This window comes from Typopeltis vanoorti, chromosome 18 (assembly GCF_054136105.1).
Source record: "Typopeltis vanoorti isolate ZY-2024b chromosome 18, IOZ_Tvanoo_1.0, whole genome shotgun sequence".
Classification (NCBI taxonomy): domain Eukaryota; kingdom Metazoa; phylum Arthropoda; class Arachnida; order Uropygi; family Thelyphonidae; genus Typopeltis; species Typopeltis vanoorti.
This window is the reverse complement of record NC_143566.1, coordinates 16,333,842-16,354,444: the sequence shown is the minus strand read 5'-3', so window position 1 is coordinate 16,354,444 and position 20,603 is coordinate 16,333,842. Positions and strand designations below refer to the sequence as shown.

The 20,603-nt window shown below is 35.3% G+C and overlaps 1 protein-coding gene across 1 annotated transcript in view; it reads right to left on the bottom strand.

Moving 5' to 3' along the window:
- The window catches only part of parvin (beta-parvin), a 137,804-nt gene extending 119,118 nt beyond the window's left edge, over positions 1 to 18,686 (bottom strand). The window contains exons 1-2 of the mRNA XM_090407975.1: positions 18,410 to 18,686; positions 13,035 to 13,560 (exon numbers count right to left, since the gene is read on the bottom strand). Coding sequence (XP_090264101.1) covers positions 13,035 to 13,542 — 508 coding nt within the window. The 5' untranslated portion in view covers positions 13,543 to 13,560; positions 18,410 to 18,686. The remainder of the gene's footprint in view (positions 1 to 13,034; positions 13,561 to 18,409) is intronic.
- Positions 18,687 to 20,603: the final 1,917 nt, after the last annotated feature.

Sequence of the window (20,603 nt, the reverse complement as noted above, 5' to 3'; positions counted from 1 at the left end):
TGAGCCACAGAGTAGTATAAAATTATACATTGACCTTCCACTGTCTCCTTTGCTAAAAATCGTGTCCTCCTAAATCCTCTAATGGTTTTTATTCCCCAAAGGAAGCAGGCAAAGCTCCTTTAGCTCTAACTAAAGGAGAGGTCAGCAGCCAGTCCCCATTGTTCAGCCTTCACTCAACAGTGAATTCAAACTATGAACCATGACTTTTGTGAGAGGAAAGGAGAGAGAGAGAATCCATCTGTTGGCTCTAAACCCTAACACTAGTATTATTGTCGGAACAGTGAGAGTCTTATGGTCGAATTTTTAAAAACTATGCTGACAATGTATTAATAAGGAGGAAAACTTCAGTAAAAATGTTAACAATCCTTTGAAATGCCAAAGTTGATGCAAACTACAAACTACCCTGAACTAAGATACAAATTAAATTTAGGCATACAGCACCAAACAAATAAACCTAGTCTGTATAAACCTGTAGAAATGGCATTGGCATCCAAAGTACTAGGCCACCTAGAGAAAGACTGCTCTTAGTTCGATTCTACTCGCCAACTAGAGGAATTCTTCTAAAAATTTCTTTGACCGGTTATCGAGATAACGTATTTCTGACACAGGTAAGGTTTTTCCTATTGGAAATGCGTTTTTTCCCCATAATTTCAAGAAAATCGACCATTGAATCGAAACTATTTTAAGTAATAGTATATGTTAGGATTTGGGATCACGAGATGGCAGCAGGTGTCTGCTGTACTCTCTCTCTCTTCATCGGATACCATTTAACTATCAAGCTGGCCTTGACGTGTTTACACGTCAATAATTATATAGGGGAGAAGCATCCATGAAATTAATAGAACATTTGGATACTATTGAAATAACATGGAGCTTATTTTTTATATATATATTTTATGTGTGTGGTCATTTGGGTGTTTAATATCACTAATGATAGTTTGGACTAGCTATCGCTAATAAATCTGGTCTGGTTTATCAGCGATAGCTAGCCCAAAGGTGGAGCCAAACTTCCACATTACATAGGGCTAAAACAGCCTTATCTACTCTCTTCATGGAATAAAAGACGTTATCCGTTATTTATTATTACTGTATATTTTAAGAAATAAACTAAGATTCAAAAATTCAACCTTGATAACTTTAAGATCACTGTTATCCAGAAACAATATGTAGAAGAAATATCCAGACATAAAGCTACAGAAGAATGAAGTAAAAAAAGTATATAGGAAAAAAGAAAAACATATTCATAACTGCATAAATTCCGAAGACAAATAAAAAAAAAAACGAAATAAACCTTGGATAATTAATGAGATTTTGGGGATCTGGAAAGATGAACGGCTAAATATGCTTCAATATAATGACAATGAAAGCCAATCTCATTATAACAGTTTACAAAATAATATTAATAGACTGTGTAAGAAAGCCGAAATTAATTATGTGTTAGCCAAATTAATTTGGCTAGCACATAATTAAGAAGAAGAAATATGTACCAAGAAGAAATATGTACCAAGCATATGCAATGTATGACTATTAAATCTTTGACAGAACAATACCAGAAAAAATAACAATGAGCTAAAATTTGTAACAGTCATTCTGAAGAACACAGGTAATCAATTGGAGACATAAATGGATGATATCTGCTATAAATTTTTCTAAAAAGTGTTTCTTAAGACTTTGGGAGACCCCAACCGTCTTGTCGCAGAACCTGACGTTGGGAGAACACTGACAAACAAGCATGTCTAGACTAGGCTTGCCAGACGTCCAATTTCGCTGTTCCGTATTGTACTTGTAGGGACAGTCTAATGTCCCGTATTTTAATGAAAAGATAAAATTATAAATATTATGTTAAGCAATTATAAATTTCAATATTTTTTTCTAATAATCCAACTTAAATTAATTTGTAAGCCATAAAAACTAATAATTCGAGGAAATTAATTGTATTTACAGTTTACGGCGGCGACGGTCCCTTTCATTGGTCGCTTTTTATTTAGTCTAAGCATTTTATTTATAATTCTGTGCAGATATATTGTATTTGCTTATTTTCAAACAGTTCTTATTTGAACATTGTGCAGTGAGGTATCGGTTCAGTACGTGGATGTCATTTCAATTATTAAAAAGTAATATCGCATTTTCGAATGTGCGATATTTGGTTAATACACAAAATATATAATTAAAGGAAAATTAATTTTCTTTATTAATTATACAAAGGTAAATTAAATTTTGTTTCTATCCTTAAGTCCTTAATGCCAAAACGAAAGTGCGTTTTTAACTGATTATTCGAAAGAATGGAATTTTATTGCAAAAGCAAAACATAACGACGAAGTTGAATGCAAAATCTGTAGACGAACGTTTAGTATTGCACTTGGGGGTGGGGGACAATCGGATATTACACAATACATTAACACTCAGAAACACAAATTGAGCATATCGAGTTCCCCTTCCAAATGCTTTGATACTTATTTTGTAAAACCAACTCACCAAAATTTTCCCATATTCGGAAAACCAAATACGGGACATTGGCAACGCATGTTCCATATTTGGTTTTCCAAAGTCTGGCAACCCTACCCTAGACGGGATTCGAAACCGCAGCCTCTTGGTTGCAGAGCTAACCATTCGGCCAACCAGGCTGTCCCTACAAAGAAATTAACACTATTATTTAATAAGATCCTTCTTTATAGTATGGTCATGGATGACTGGCTAACTAAAAATAATAATCCCATTTCATAAGAAAAGTTACACAAAAGAGCAGAAGAATTACCAGCAACAACTCTCTTAGAGTTCTGTAAAATCGAATAGGGTTTTCCTCACAGAAACTCGGATTTCTAATCCAGTTATTGTAGAGAATCGAAAGTAGAACTCCTGCACTATTAACAGACAGTAATAAGAGTATTAGAGTTTATGGCCACTAAATGGCGGCAGATCTCTCTCTCTCTCTCTCTCTGTCAAAATAGAATGGAGAGGGATTGCTCACCTGTTTTCAAAGTGTCACTTAGGGCTAAAAAAGCTCCTCTCCTTGGAGAATAAAAGGAATTCGAGGATTTTTTTCGAATAAGAATAATATCTAAAAAATCCATTAGAAAAAAACCTGATGGATTGAGAAAAATATATATTTACTATTGACCAGATATTCACCGAACACACAATTTCAGAAACAGTTCAGAAAAAAGACATTCATATGTGTTGTTGATTTCACACACGCCTTCAATGATGTTAATGGGGGGAGGGGAAATGACTCCAAATCTTACATAAAAGTATATACTGTATTATGAAATAGCCTCCGTAGCTCAGTCGGTACAGACGAAACCCTTTGGTCGGAAAGACCTCCCGTTCGTGACGTGAGGAACCTTTATCTGGTCTCTTCTGACGAAAGGTGAGTTAGCGGGTCTCATACGGAGGTAGAGGGGTTATTCATCTGGAAACTCTGGTTTTTCGTCCCCCAGAACTGGCAAACCGGCCCCGTGAACACACGCATTTAAAGACATAGGACACACGGGAGGCATAGGGCTAAACAACTTATTATTTTTACGTGACACCTCCAGAGAGTCCAAAGACTCATCAAGGGAGGGCACCTGCTCTACAACTCTCTGTCTCAATCCACCAACTACAACGAACCGCGACTACACCAACGTCATCTACCGCACACCACCACCACTAGTAATTTCACAGACAATCACAAACATTCATGCACACGGTGGGATTCGAATTTGCAGCCTTTTGGTTGGAGAGCAGATACGCTAACCACTCGGCCAACCAGGCCGGCATATCCTCGAGTACGGTTGTGGTTGCAAGAATACGTACCTCGACACCGTAAAAAGGTAGAAGAGGGGAGGATTAAGAAAGGAAGAATATATTATGAAATACTTAGAATACTAATTGTATATTATCACATCACGAAAGCAACGGTGTAAGATGATAATATTAATACACAACTATTCAATAAGAGTGATGAAAGGCTGCTGCTACTATTCTTATGTTTTAAGAGTAGGAGTAGACAGTCTTCTATTTCTTTGTACAAGATCTTATTAATAATGCAACAAATGTTATAATGATAAGCTGTATATATATGTGTATATATATATGTATATATATATGTGTATATACAGGGTGTTCGGGATAAATTTGACATATTTATAATTAATTATATTTTTCCGTAAGTTACATGTATTAACACACACTTCTCTTCATTTAAAAGTTTGGACCCTTCTTCATTCATATACAAGATGTCAGAAAGGATGGATAGCTGGAACCCACCTGAATCATGGAAGAGAATAACTTGTATCATGATGATTCGTGCCCGCCATCAAAATAAGGATATTACGACTGCTGCCCAATGCTCCCTGAATACAGTAAAAACAATCAGGCATGAACTAGAGACTTGCAATGGTGACTACGAGGATGTAGCAAGAAGAAAGATCCCTAGCAGACGATCTGATTGCGTTCGTACAGCAGAATTCCTCGCAAATCTGCAGGAACAGGTGTTGAAGAACCCTGGCATTGGAATTCGGGCTTTGTTCGTGGAGTTGCTAACTGTAGTCAAGCCCTGGATAACAAGGGTAGCCAATGGTAGGCCGTATGTATGGCAGCAGGATTCGGCCCCTTGCCACACCTCTGGGAAAAGTCAAAAATGGTTGTCTGAAAATTTCTACGACTTCACCAGTCCAAATGTTTGGCCTCCAAACTCCCCAGACCTTAACCCCATGGATTATTTTGTATGGGGCGCAGTTGAAAAAGACACCAATCGCACTTCCAGTAATACAAAAGCCCAGTTAATGGATAAAATTAAAACAGTTTTTGCGGCCCTTCCCAGGGGGAGACTGTAGCATCAGCTTGTTCGAGGTTCCGAAGCAGAATTGAAGCTGTGATCGATGCTAATGGTGGTTATTTTGAGTAAATCTTGTTGATAGTATTGTAATTAACTCTGCCTGTAATGTTTTTTTGTCAATTCATTAAATTTAATAGATACAAAGAAGATTTTCTTTTTCCTTACGAAACTGTCAAATTTATCCCGAACACCCTGTATATATGTGTATATATATGTGTGTGTATATATATGTGTGTATAGATAATGATATATATATATATATATATATCATATAAATATGTGCAGATAACATTTGCAGGATACTAAACCTAATATAGAATATCAGATTTAAAAAAAAAGAAATAGAAGAAACTGTAGAAAATATAAGAAGTCACTTAACATCAACAAAACAAAAATAATGAAGATATGAAGAAACGCAAATTTTAAACAATCACGTAGCAGGACAAGTGTAGTTCTAACTGCTTAGGTTCAATCATCACATCTAATTTACATGATACTGCAACAAAAGACAAAATTGTAATACTGTATCTCAAGCGATACAGTAGCATCGGACAAAAGACAATGGTGACTAAATTACACACAGGTTGTATTAGTTATGGACAAGTAATAAATAATCTAGCGACAGGACATTATAATATTTTGATTCAATGATTATTTTCTGTACCTTTATGGAGCTAAGACAATGACAATAAAATTTTTTTAATTTTTAATTTTAATTTATTTTTAGCGTCATGAGTGGTGTGCCACAACAGCAAATGGGAAAGTAGAAATAAACGGATGAATGCTTAAAAAGAGGAAGAAACATTTACTATTATTACGTCTCCTCCAGGAAGTCCAAGGACTAATCGTGGGAGAGTACACTACTCTATTTCGCAAAATACATCTCATCCTCTCTACTACTACTACTTAATTCTCCAACTACCATCAGCGCCATCTATCGCCCACAATCATCAACAACAGTATTTTTTGTCTGTAATTTATGTACAAGTATTTATAATAAAGTATCAAGCATCGGTGATATAAAATTACATTGTCCACATAAGTAAAATATTGTATTTTTACTGTTTTATTCTCAGCTAAAAATCCGTTAAACGCCTTTTATTTCCCGAAAGGTGAGGCCATTTAGTCTTAACTTTCAACATGTAAGCTGTTTATTTCACACCACACAAGAGGTTCTCAATTTTACGCCTTGGTAAGTAGATGTAGTAAATATGCTGGGAAAAAACAAAAAAGTGATTTTCTTCATTTTCAAAAAGTTGTCTAGTTTGAAGGAATGGAAATAATAGAATGGGACCAGTTTTGCTTTATAGCCAGCTATCAAGAGTATGTATGTCTCATAAAATTTCTAATTTTTATTTAGTCCCTAACATCGCTTTCGAAATCACCAGTTTTTTAATTTTTGCAAATTTGAAGAAATTTTTTCGCAAAAGAAATGCGAGGTGATTTTTGGCATACATATTTCACTCCGTGTACCATAAAATACACAAACAAATAAGACTTGTGGATTCAACCTGGAGCCTGCAGAGTACAGTATACAAAATGGAAATTTTGTATGGAGTATCGGTAACTTGCTCACAAGAATAGTCAATTAATAAACTTTTTTTTTTGCCTTGTTCAAAACACCGAGCAAAAGGTTCAGTAATAATGGAGCACTCGGAACGCCAACAGCAGGTGGCGGCCATCTTAAAAAAAAAAAAAAAAAAAAGCTTATTTGATAATGCAAACAAGAAATTGAAAAGTACATCCTCGAGCATTCAAATAACAAAAGAAGATCAAAAATATAAAAATCAACTGTGATTAATTTTAAAAATTACCGAACTTGTAAAAATTCCGTGAATCCGTCGAATAAAAATGGGCGCTGCCAGGGGAAAAAAAAGGAGTGACAAAATAACTCGCTTTCCTTAAATATAAAAAATTATGCAGCTTCAGTCCTCTGATAATATGATACTAATAATAACTTAATCTACAATATGCTAATTACAGGTTATCAATAATTAATCTTTACATTTATGCTAATCGTCACCACTCAAATTCCTGATACATATTTCTCATTTTGAATCCTCATTTTGAGAGGATGGGTTATACAGGAAAGTTCCTTCCTAATATATATATATATATATATATATATATATATATATAGAAAGTTTTTTACCTTGGGTATAATGTACGTTAAAGATACCAAGCTATTTTAAATATAAACCTGGTTTTTAATTCATTTCCCAAGTAAGCAAACAGACAAGTCAAGTTTGCGCCTGCAAGTAGTGCAAGTCTGGGTGACCCACACGTAGTGCAACGTCTTAGGCAACTCGTGGTAAAGGTGGAATAAGCTCTGATCACTATTCTTGGTATTTACTCTTAATGCAAGGCACATCTCCTTGAGGAGATGTATGATGCTATACATTAAAGGCAAGGGACCACTACCCAGACCGGTGCTTACTGGAAATGGATTAAAAACTAGGTTTATATTTAAAATAGCTTGATATCTTTAACGTATATTATACCCAAAGTAAAAAACTTTCTACATCTATCTCTCATCCTGAGATTTTTATTTAATAAGGTCAAAGCACCTTATGGTAACTTGTTTTGGTAAAATATTTATAAGCTCTGAATTACTTAAACCTTGGTATTTCTAAGCCTGGCTCCCACTGATGAGACCTCAATAAAGGTCGAAACCGGCCTGGGTAGTGCCCCTTGCCTTTAATGCATAGCATCATACATCTCCTCAAGGAGATGTGCCTTGCATTAAGGGTAAATACCAAGAATAGTGATCAGAGCTTATTCTACCTTTACCACGCGTTTCCTAAGGCTTGCACTACGTGTGGGTCACCCAGACTTGCACTACTTGCAGGCGCAAACATGACTTACTTGTCTGTTTGCTTACTTGGGAAATGGATTAAAACCAGGTTTATGTATAAAATAGCTTGGTATATTTAACATATATTTTAAACCACTATTTTGCCACTTAAATTATCTGTTTACTTATGGAATTCTTCACTGAATTTCATTCTTTAAGTTTGGACATTGTCTTGCATACTGCTGTTTTGACTAATTTCTCTCTGATTCAGTATAATATTTATTCAGTTGCCTATCCACCTTCAAACTTTCCATATTTAACTTGTCATTCACTTTGAGCCTAAATAGGTCAAGTATTTTACCTGTTCTATATATAGGTTTTCCATTCAGAATAAAGGTGATATTTTTGGAGTAGTACCTGATTATTTTAATAGTTTTTTTTTTTCTGATATTCATGCAAAATTTGTTGCAGCAGTTATTCTATTTAGTTAAGGAATGTAGAAGTTATACTGAATTTATTTAATAGTACAGCATCATCTCATCAAAATGTGGAATGAGATCATCACCAATTTTGATGTCAGGTTTAATGCCACTTTCGCTTCATAAGGTGATACACATAGATGATGAATAACAACGTAGATAGTGAGCATCGCATCTCACGCCTAATTTTATATCAGGCAATCTTCTTCAACTATAACTGCTAAATTGCAATTAAATATAGACTATTATCATTGCTCCATATTTTTTTTTTTATTTATTTTATGTGGCCCTTACCCACGAAAGGTTTATATGTAAACCTATAGTACATTCGTATTACGGGCACACTAAGGATCTTTTTCCTCTTTTTTTTATTATTTTTATATATATATATATATATATTTTTTTTTTTTTAACAGTCCGGAAATCCTGCTCTAGAGGTCAAACATGAAACTTTTTCAAGCCATTTCAGACCTCCAATAAGCGGGATGGTGGTCTCCCTTCGGTTGGAAAGCGGATACGCTAACCGCTTTCCAACTTCAAACAGTGCAGTTAATACATGCCGAAAGTATCATGTACTAACTCAAACCGTAGTGAGCAGATCATTAATATAATGGATTTCGGCGTAATGTGTCCTAAACAATTATTGTATTAGTAAAGGGGGGGAAAAGCATAATTAGATAAAATTATGCTTTTTCGATACTTAAAAAAGGTATTATTTGTTTCTTTGTTGTAATGAAAACAAATCCCAATCACACTTAAAAAGGATTAGAAACGGGGGAAAAAAAAGATTTTTATTGTTTACGATTGAATTACAATAAGTAAGCATACGTAAATGTTTTATTATTTAGAAAATTATGACGTAATTTGCACTTTTTTTTTTCTCTTTTTCTCCGCATGCATATCTGTGCAGCATCGAATAGTATTTTCTAAAGTTTGTCGCACTTTGCACCTCGCTCAACAGTCACAAGCAAGGTCAATGCGCTGCGACGCGGCCCGACACGCCTGTAGTGTGCGCTTAGTTACACTGAATATGAGACCGATGATACTCGACTCTAACCAAGGGGTTCCGTTAAAATTTCAGGATTTGTGAAGTGTTCCATTGTTGGGAAACGTCTAGCACAGTGATGGCACTGACACACTTGAGGGTTTCGGTGACACACCTTGGATGTTGAAAAATATTGGTATTCTGATGAAAAAACTGCGATAAATCGTGTAAGATCGCTCTCAGTTAAGGCGAAGGTAGGTTTGTTCATTGAAAGAACTTTCTACCAGTAGTCAGCAACAGAAAAGTCATTAAATGTAATGTAAGTTTGTAATTTCAGTTTATTAAATTAATTGTATAACATGAATTCATAGATTTTATATCAATGTCCTATTAAATAAATAGCCTAATATGATATGTATAAGTCACCATCTATGATTATGCAGTTACATTTATAATGCATGTATGGAAGGCACATCAACAACGTCAATATTTAAAAAAAAAAAAAAGTTTGACACACCTGGGTAAAAAGGTTCGCCATCACTGGTCTAGCACATGAAAAACCTTCTCCAGCTACACTTTGGAAATTCTTTTGAAGACTTCAGCGTCATTTGCATCTAACTCCCCCCCCCCTTTCTTCACATGAACATTACTGCTCATCAAGATCATTTGAATGCGAGTTAATGCATTCACGAATGTTGGCGGAATCCAAGGCTTCAAACCTAATCTTTAAACTAGATCTTATCTAATCTTCAAAATGTCGTCCGCAACTATTTCAATCTACGATACAAAGCCAGAGAAATCATTTGCACAATCGGGTAAAACCTGCAACCAACAGATCGCATACTGCGTACTGTTACTTCGAGCCATGATACACCGATGTTCAAGAACGTCCGATCACCACAGAACGTTAAACGGACGTAAAGGATTTTACACTAATTACAAACCGCATTATAGTGAAACCCGCGATTTAAAAACCGTGTTACGCGATGTATTGCTGTAACTGTAGCGTTTTGTAAAGCTTTTCTCTTGATACTTCGTCATTTGCTGGCCTGGTTGGCCAAAGTCTATCTGGTCTCTAACCAACAGAATCCAGCCATTGGCATGGATGTTGCTTGTTTTCAGGCGGGAGATGAATTCACCGTCTGGTGTGAGACTACCTCTCCGCTTACTGGAGGTAAGAAGTGGCTTGAAAAAAATCGATGTTCCGTGTAGGATGGGAATCCTACACGGAAGTCGGATTCACACTAAGGGTGAATTAGCAAGTACTATAAAAAGGCAGAAGAGTTTTTCTTCTTATAGACAGACAGACCAAAGAATGTGCACATACGGATACCAGACAAATAATAATAATAAAGAACATAAAAATTGTCACTATAGGTTTCGGGCGTTTCAGATATAACTGCAACCAAAGTTTAGATCTCTATTTGTTTTTGAGAGTGATCTGCAATTTTAACTATTTCCATTATATCATCCGCTTCAGCATGACACCTGGCTAACTCAACTTCATTTGAAAAGTTTGAAAAATTTGAAAAGCTTCTTTGCGTCCTAGATGAGATTCGAACCCATGTCTGTCCAGTCAAATGACATCGTCGACTGATCTCGGAGGATCGAGTATATCTTACAAGCTATTTTTATTCCCCAAAGAGAGAGGAGGTGTTACTCCTTCGTTTTATGTTCGTATTCCTCATGTTAACTAATTTTATTGTTGGAATACAGAATTTCTGGGAGAAAACATTTCACCATCGTACGAAAGCAGCTAACTCATCTTCCCATCTTCATTAAAAAAAAAAAAAAAAAAACTTCATAAATGTTCCTATACGCAAGAAGAGATTTAAGCTGGGCCCTTTTCAAGTAAAAATCAACTATGGCGTCGCAGTGATGAATACGATAATTTAGCACCTCCTAATGTCCCTGAATCGTACAGAAATCAAAGTCCGTTTCCTAGAATTTTGTTTCCATTAGCTGAAAAATAACTGGATTTCAGCTGACTACTTTCCTCGAATGTCACAAACAACTGATGGGTCGACATCGCGGGTGATTATTTCAGTACGTTTTCAAAAAAAAAAAAAAAAAAACCTGAAAGAAATAAAATATACCTTTACGTGTGTTGTCACATGCAAACATTCGATTTGAATATGATTACATATGCAATTACACATTGACATAAGATCATATTTTAGTCACAAGCAGGTAAAAATCTCTTTGTAATTATCATGAAATTGAGAAACTGGGTTATATTTCGAAACAAAATATCAATACAGAAATGGTCATGTGAATGTCATAAATATTAGCGACTTTTCGAGCTAGTGTTCACTTTTCACTATAATTAAAAAGCAATATGCAAAATAAACCTGAGACTTTTATTTCGTTATACACGTTTCAGTATATTTTAGGATTTCGCAACTAGAGGACGCTATTTTATAATTTAATTTTTTAAAATATCATTCTTACTCATAATGGTTGTTCTACATGTTTTCTATACCATTTTGGACTTCAACGAAAGCAGTATGAGCTGTCATACCAGACAGACATGTGCTGTGATATCATAATTGCAGAATGCATTCCCCCCCCCCAAAGACGTTATAATTATTATTATTACTTGACACCTTCAGGGAGTCCAAAGACTCATCGAGGGAAGGCATCTACTCTACAACTCTCCATCTCCACCAACTACAATAAACCACAACTACACCAACGCTATCTACCACCTACCACTAGTATTTTCACAGACAATCACAAATATCCAAGGCCACGGTGGGATTCGAACCCGCAGCCTTTTGGCTGACGAGCAGATATGTTAACCACTCGGCCAACCAGGCCAGCCACTTATTTATGTGAGCACAGCATATCATTCGTTAAGTAACTGCTGAATAATGATTTTTAACATTTTAAAATTATGAACAAAATGTATAAAATTTAAAATACCAATCATCAACTGGTAAAAAGATATACAAAAATATTAATACCACATCATCCAGATGAATCACCACAATTTAAGTCTCACATGTCTGCTGTGTATATCATTATAATTGTATTAAGGTACAAAGATTATCCATTGCTTTCAATGCAACAGATATCTTCTGTTCCCTTCAGCGTTAATTCCTAGAAGTTAACTTTCTACCAGTAGAGAGTAATATCCAGTTCTGTATATCTCAGGCAATTAGAAAAGAGTGAACACTACAGCATGGTATTATAGGTGGGCTAGGAACTAGATAATCTGGAGATACTACTCCAAAGACTAAACATGACTTTTTCCAGCAAGTACAGGCATAAGCAATATGATAGTTTTAACACTAGGTAATGATACCACCTAAAGGCATTCACAAACATCCATGTTACAGTAACATCTGAACCCACAGCATGTAAACTAGAGAGCAGAGATGATAATTCACCCAGCCAATTAAGCTAGCAGATGTATGAATGGTACTGCAAATTAATGTTCCTTCTAATTTTTGCCAGCCCACGTACACATGAAAAATATTGTGTGCAACTTTCTAGATTCAGACTCAATGTGTGCAGTAATATAATATAATATAATATAATACATTCAGTTTTCCATCAAAAGTATTTAACTCTTTTAAATTCCTTATTATATATATATATATTTAAGCGTATTATTTTAAATAAATATTCCGACGAGGCTTCTACTTAGCAGATGTTAGTATTTAGTTAAAAAAGAAAAATTAATCTCTATTTTGCTCAAAGAAATCAAGTACCTAATAATGATGTACTCACTCCCAGAAATTCTGTACTGGTTACGAAAAGCTAATTATGCAAATAACGAAGCTACTCTACACAATTAGCTTTCCGTATCCCGTTTTAAGATCGTTGAAACAGTTCTCAACAGTAATTTCAAGCAACGAATAGTCCTTTATTAAATAAACAATCACCTTTTATTTATAACAATTGGCAGTAATTATTTTTTCAAATATTCATAGTAAACACTTTTATACTCACCTCTTTTAACAGTTCTCGTAGCTATGTGGCGTGAAACTGAAGGAGGAGGAGGAGGAGGTGGCGGTGGTGGAATGGTATCTCTTAAGTTTGCATATATTTCTTCGTCTGGAGATGATGTTGGTGGAGAAGGAAATTCTTTACTGTTCATAGAACAATAGTCACTGCACGATTCACTGGAAGCTTCAGATGGAAGAGCAGATGGTGGTAAAGTGCCCCTTAAGTTTGCATATAGGGAATCGTTCATAGGTGAAGGCGGAGGGGGCAATTCTCTATCATCGATATTGTAGCAATCACTATACATTTCGTCTGAGAGTCGGGGTGGAGGGGGCATGAAAAGGGAATCGTCTGCTCTATACTCACCTAAAACAGATTGTCTATAAAGGTTGTAAGTAACAGCTCTTTCTTCGCGCGATTGCTTCTTTTTTCTTAAAACTACTTCCTCTTCGAAGTTTTCTTCAGGATGCTCGACTGACACCTGAAAAGTCATCCCGTCTTCGTTATCGACCATGATGTTGTAGACAGTCACCTGAAATGTATTTTGAAGTGCTAGAACTTATTATGGAATATTCTACACACATACTTATGATGATAATTATGAATTTGATAAGAAAACAAAATAAACAGAAAAATGATCGAAATTAACAAATAGTTCGTGAGAAGTGGAACCGTCTGGTCGCCTCGTCTGGAATGCCTTTAGCTTTCAGATAACGTATACCAAAATAATCTGATATATTTGTATTTGTTCAATTTTAATCGGTTAAGCAGCGTTCGATTAGTTTTTTTTTTTTTTTTTTGTTAATCGATCATTTCGTTTCGACACCTTCCATATGCAGACCGCAGACATCTGCAGGACACCTGTTGGAATGAACTGGAAGTTAAATTTGAATGTAAGAACCCGACCTGATATGGACACTAAGCAATAAAAAACATTGCACACATGTCATAATTTTTAGTCATGACAAGGTTTAATGCACTGGATCAAAACTTTCAAAAAAGCTATCATTTAGACCTGATAATTGTTTTCTAAAATATGGCCAGCAATTAGTTCTTGATAATTTAACATTTTAAAAATAACAATTTTGTTTAAATTGTTGTCATTTTTCATTCCTCTCTATAGTTGACAAGTCATTCACACATGATGTCGATCTGGACGGATTTTTATATTGGCTAAGAATTCTTTCGGCATGCATTTCTCAACATGCAGCTGAACGAATACGAATGTGCTGCCAGGCATCTTCATTGAAAATCCATGCTATTTCTTCATTAATAAAACCATAAAAAAATCCTCAGAAAAAGGTAATAAGCAATAATAGTTAGATGCATTTTTTTTTTCGGGAAAAAAATTTTCAATTTCTTTAGTTTAATAAACTGTGATAACACAAAAAATATGAAGTTTCTCCTTTAAAAGTTTGAATCCTATCTAAGGTACAAGGAAAACGTTTATAAGATGAAAATGCTCCCGGTTACAGTCCAAGTGAACCCCCCCGCCCCCAGCTCAAAACAATGCACAGAGTGGAGAATAAGCAACTAACGGATATGCTCACTCAACTTGGTTAGTTGTCATCTTAACCAATGAACATTTTCATAGAGCCTGTTAGAACTAAGTAACTTGCGTCTTTGAAACCTACTTAATGCTCTAACTGGGTGGTTAATCCCATCGGCATAACTATCTATCATGGTTGCCAATTAATGCATATATCCTTTTGGCCAGTTTTCCTGTTCTGTGGTATTAAAAAACTGAGTTCCCAGGAGGATCAATCCCATACACCGGCGTATAAAACCGGCTAACTCACCTTTAAGAGAAACGTTGCGTTTAAAGTACAGACAACATTTATCCAACTAAAGGGCAAACTGAGCTACGGAGGCTCAGATTATGAGCGATCATTCGTAATTTAGAAATAGAATTAACTTATTTCCAAGCCAATGCAGTTTAAGAAGCCAAATCTCCTTGCCAGATATAGCGACAACAGTTGCTAGGGGAAGGGGGAATGCCCAGTGTTGCAACAAAATAACTGGATGAACAACGAGGGGGGGGGAGTGTACAAACACATCTTGTACACTGATCTTGAAAATATTATAATCAGCTTTGTTGACATTTAGATCAGCTTTTACTTATGGATAATCAATTTCCTCATTGCAAAGAATATTTTACTTAACATGAAATGAGATTCTTGTTTTCATCCTTGAATTAATCTTGATGAACAAATGTTTGCGCGTTAATATTTTTGATAACGAGACAACCTCTGTATCCGTGGCTTAGTCGTGAAGATATTACACGTGTTAACATATGTTTGCTCACGCTTAGGTAAATTAAGGGTTAAAACAAGAATATCATTTTTTGCGAGGTATAGTTTATTGTTGTTTTTTATTGTTTTTCCAGTGAAAAATCACACTACACTCTTTAGAATTCCTTGAGCCGTAGTTAAATGAAATGAATATCTCTCATGCATTCGCCAGCCTTGCAGAATGGGTAACGTACCCGCTTGCAACCAACTGGCTACTGGTCTGAATCCTACAGTGAGCATGAATGTAAATATATTTAGGTGGGCGATGAATTTCATCGTCCGATGTGAGACAGTCTCCCCTTTTATCCAATGGGTGCTTGAATGCTTAAAGTAGCTTGAATAAATGCTACGATGTTTGGTCTCTAGCTCAGGATTTCCGTGTTACATTATAAAAATAAAAATGAAATGAAGATGAAATAAAGGGAAAAACTTATATATATATATATATATATATATATATATATGAAAGTAACCGATTATATTACATGTATTACAAGTTTAATGTTGATGTACTATACATTTTGTATGTTTTAAGAAATATGTAACATTATGTGGGATACTATAATTTATTAAAAAAATAAAAAAAAAAATTAAATAAACTAGACAGATCATAGAAAAAAAATCGCTAAAGGGAATGGAAAATTTGACTTTCGTCTACCTCGAAAAGGTCTAAGATTCAGTCCCCGTTAGTAAACTCTGGGGATCTGCGCAGAGGGTGAATGGGAGCAATTCAACATCAATTTTATTAAGAGAATATATAGAAGTTTCACAACAGCTGTTAAGGTGGGGAGGGAAGGACTGGTATATGCCGAGTTTGTAACATCAAAGGCCTGAGACAAGGATGGGTGCCACAAAACTTGTTTAAGAGCTACTTTGATGCTGTGCTGGTACGCTGGAATGCTTCATGTGGACTATGAGAATTGAGATTGGAAATCGTGTCATTCATTCATTCACTATTGTTCGCCAACGATCAAGTGATAACTGCTCGTTAGTATTGATATTATGATGAGAAAATCTAGAAGCTAATTTTTACGAAGACAAAATGTTTTGTGGCTGGTGGTGGAGAAGGCAGGACCTTAGACCCTCCTAGTGTAGAATCAAGGCAGTAGATCATTTCAGATACTTGGGATCTGGTATTCATAAGTCGGGATAATGTGAGAATGATGTAGATAATCGTGTCAACCAAGCGCATAATGCACTTTATAAGCAACTGAATTGTGCACTGTGGAATCGAGACATTCGAGAGAAAACCAAGATGATACTACAATGATAGATGTATTCCAACTGTGGGTAAGGAAAAAAGGGTGGACCTTGAACGCAAGGCAGAAGAGTCGTATAAGAGCTGTTGAGATGGTTGGTTTAGGACGAAGTATGTGTATCTCGCCTTCAAAGAGATCGGAACGAGACCATTATGCTGGAATTGAATTGCCAAGAAAATGTAGTGGACCGCTTGGAGTGTATGGGCATATTCGATAGATGGCTGAAGACAGTGACAAACTGGTCACTACCGGGAAGGCAGGACGGCTTCGACTTACACCGAGAGGAGGAGCTGTGAAGGCAACTTGAGCAAGAGGTTGAAAGTTTATTTTTCACTTGGTTAGAGTATAATAAATTTAGTTTAATCCTTTATCCAAGTGTGAGCAAACAAAGTTTGCGCCTGAAAGTATCTTCAGGACTGGGTTAAGGTGGTACACACCAGGGCAACTCGTTGCAAAGGTGGAGCAAGTCCTGAAGATACTTTCAGGCGCAAACTTTGTTTGCTCACACTTGGATAAAGGATTAAACTAAATTTATTATACTCTAACCAAGTGAAAAATAAACTTTCAACATCTTTCTCTAAATCCAGAGTAAATTATTAAAAAAGGGTGGCACACCAATTGGCAATTCCTATAGGTAGAGATGACCTGCTAATGCTTCTGCCTGATATCTCCACTTGGGCCTGGCTCCCACTGAAGAGACCTCAATAAAGGTCGAAACTAGTCTGGGTAATGGCCCTTCCCTTAATGCATAACATTAGACATATCCGCAAGGAGATGTGTTTTGCATTATAGGAGATACTGAGATAGGAGTGTTGGTATCTTGCTCCACCTTTGCAACGAGTTGCCCTGGTGTGTACCACCTTAACCCATTCCTGAAGATACTTTCAGGCGCAAACTTTGTTTGCTCACACTTGGATAAAGGATTAAACTAAATTTATTATATAAATTTATTATTGAGCAAGAGGGTTGCAAGAAGGCTCCTGTTTTCAAGTGCCGTATTAGAAATCTCTCAAACTTTACATATCTATTAAATTTTATGTTAAAATACAGTGTAATCTAGTTGAGAACCAACGGCATTAACTACAATTTTGGCAATTTAATTACAAGGTTTTCACTGAGCGTTATTTGTCCTGCCCTACTCATAGGGAGTTTTTGAAACTATCATCAGGTCTCTCTCTCTTTTCAGCGGGGGGGGGGGGGACCTCAGAACTGAAATAGCCTTCAGATCCATTCTGTACTTTGCGGAGTGTATAAGTGTAATGAAATTTCTAACCGCCATATATTTATCCTAATATACACGGCATATCGACGACCAATTAGGTTGGGTTGTATTGAATCATGCCGACGCTAGTAAGTAGATCCGAACCTACGGCCTGCGGGTAGGAGAGCGAATACACTATCCACTCGTCTAACCAGGACAGGCAATCGTCGTTTATTTTCAGCAATGCCAGCATAAGACTAAATAATCCATAAAAAGGAAATTAATCAGAATAGGACGGTATAAAGGAACTCGTTACATCGCACTTTAAAACCTCATCTTAAGCTGCAGATTTCCAGTCATTGGGCTTTATGCTACTCTCGACTGCGTGATTGAAATGTCTGGATTATAGTCTTTACAAACGTTTATATATCTATCCCAAAGTAGGAGATTATCGATTGTTTTCAACTTCGCTACAAGGCTAATTAAGAGTTTCGTCTTTTCCCCCCCTCTAAGATATGTTTTCATTGCTTTAACTCCCGGCGCTGAGTTCCCATACGTATATAGAGAAAAGGAGTATAAGGATCTCTACCACTGACTATGAGCATTTTGGTTTATAACAAGAGTACTTACCTTAAATCCTTTGGTATACACAGCTTAAAACGACCAATCAGTTAATATAACATTGGGATTTGCACACACGATGAATACACGAAACAAAAGTACCACTTAAATCATCCCTTGCTCTGAAAAATAGTCTTTGTATTTCAACTAGACGGTTTCAGACTCTATATATAGCAACTATGTTGTGCTGTTAATGTAAACCAAAGTATGGTCTCCAAGATCCGTTTCTTGTCTCTTATCAAAAAAGTGCAGCTACCTCGACTTCCTCTCCCAGTATCTATACTTCCTCTCCATCCACTGCTATTCAACAGGACGTGTGTAATGGCGGAACGTGCTGCAATGAAAGAATAATGAAAAATATTGTAAATTTCATTTTGATACTTTTCTATTTCTAGGAATTTTTGAAATATAATATAACAGTATACAAAAAACAACAGCAGACAAAAAATAATTTCCTGGTTGAGGAGAGAAGCTAGGAAGTTGAATTCGTTTTTGGTTGTGTTTCTGTAACAATCCTCTTAGCTGTGCGTGTGCTGATTGCAAAGTGTACCTTTTATTTACTACACAAAACATATTTTCAAATTCAAAACATCATTCTGAAATAAACATTACAGCACGCCCACATTCACATCTCGGCCCGCAAGGAGTCCACAAACGAAAATTATCCAGCTTGTATTTTCAGTGATACCCTAATAAGTCCTCCCTTGAGTATTCGATGCTATTTTTGAACGAAACTTGTTTGAAACTACATTGCCGGTAGTTGCCCAGTGTAAATAAGTGTCTCATATTCGGAACCATGTATAATCTTAAGCCTCTAAATAAGCTTTCAGCAATGCTTTGAGTCCGTAAAGTCACCAGTGGCGGCTTGTGGCTTGAAATTGTGGGGTGCTGCAACTTTCGAAATATACATACACACTGTAAGTACAGTGTAAGTACAAGATGTCTCGCATCTGTGGGAGTACAGTACAACTGTAAACGATCATATCATATATTCAAAATATAATTATGAAAGAGAAACGACTAAAAGTGAATTCAGAGAGACAGAGAATTGTCATGTATTAATAAAAAAAAAGGGGGGGGGGGAAGATAGCATAGGGCAGTGGTGTTCAACCTTTTTTACTACGCGAGCTACTTTTCTATAAAAAGTTATTCGGCAATCTACTCTCTTATAATATAAATTATTCTGTGATCTACTCTCTTAAATAGATCACGTTCCCCCCCCCCAACCTGATATCTGATTACCCACAAATAAACAACTAAAAAAAATACACAACACTAAAAACTTTATTTGTGTATTTAAAAATTTATTTATCACTTTTAATTATTTTAATATAACAAAAAAATATATATATATTGGAATAAAATATTTATTTCTTTATTTGGAAAACCAAAGTTAGAAAAAACAACAGATTGATTACAAACTCAAAGTTACAGGAAATGCTGGTTGATTAAAAAAAAAAAAAATTAATGTGAAAGTTGGCATTGTTTGGACCTCGCAATATTTTCATAGTCAAGTTGATATGAAGAATTGGCAATCGCAGACAATCATCCAAATGATCATTTGAAAAAGCGGATTCTGACAAGTACGTCGATTCGAAACACGATAGAATTTTTCGCGCAATATCAGTTAATATTGGGAATTTTTCATATGCATACTTCCAAATGACTTCATTGTTTATTGATTTTAAATGTAAACTATTCTGAATGTTTATTATCTCAAGTTCTACTTCAGCTTGGTTTATATCAAACAGCCCACTAATTTTATTTGAAATTTCCGTGATGTTCAAGTTTTTTTGAAATGGATTATTAATAAAAGATACAATCATTAAAGTTTTATTAAAATCTTTAAATCTTGAATTTATTTCTTCCTCAACTAATTCTATTTCACGAATAAATTCTTTTAAATCATAGCGAAGCATTTCTTGACTTTGTTCAAAAAATTTTAATAAATATGGGAGATGTCTGAATTCGTGGTAATTTATATTTTTCTTTAATAAAAGTAAGTATTGTTGGAAAGTTTTTATTGAACTTAACATGTCAATTAAATTTTTATTTCTACCTTCTAACTCTAAATTTAAATTGCTTAATTTCGTACAGAAATCTACTAAAAATGATAAGTGTAACAACCATCTTTTATCACTCAATTGTGGAAAAATATCTCCTTTTTAATTAAGAAAAATTTTTATATCGTTAATTAATACAA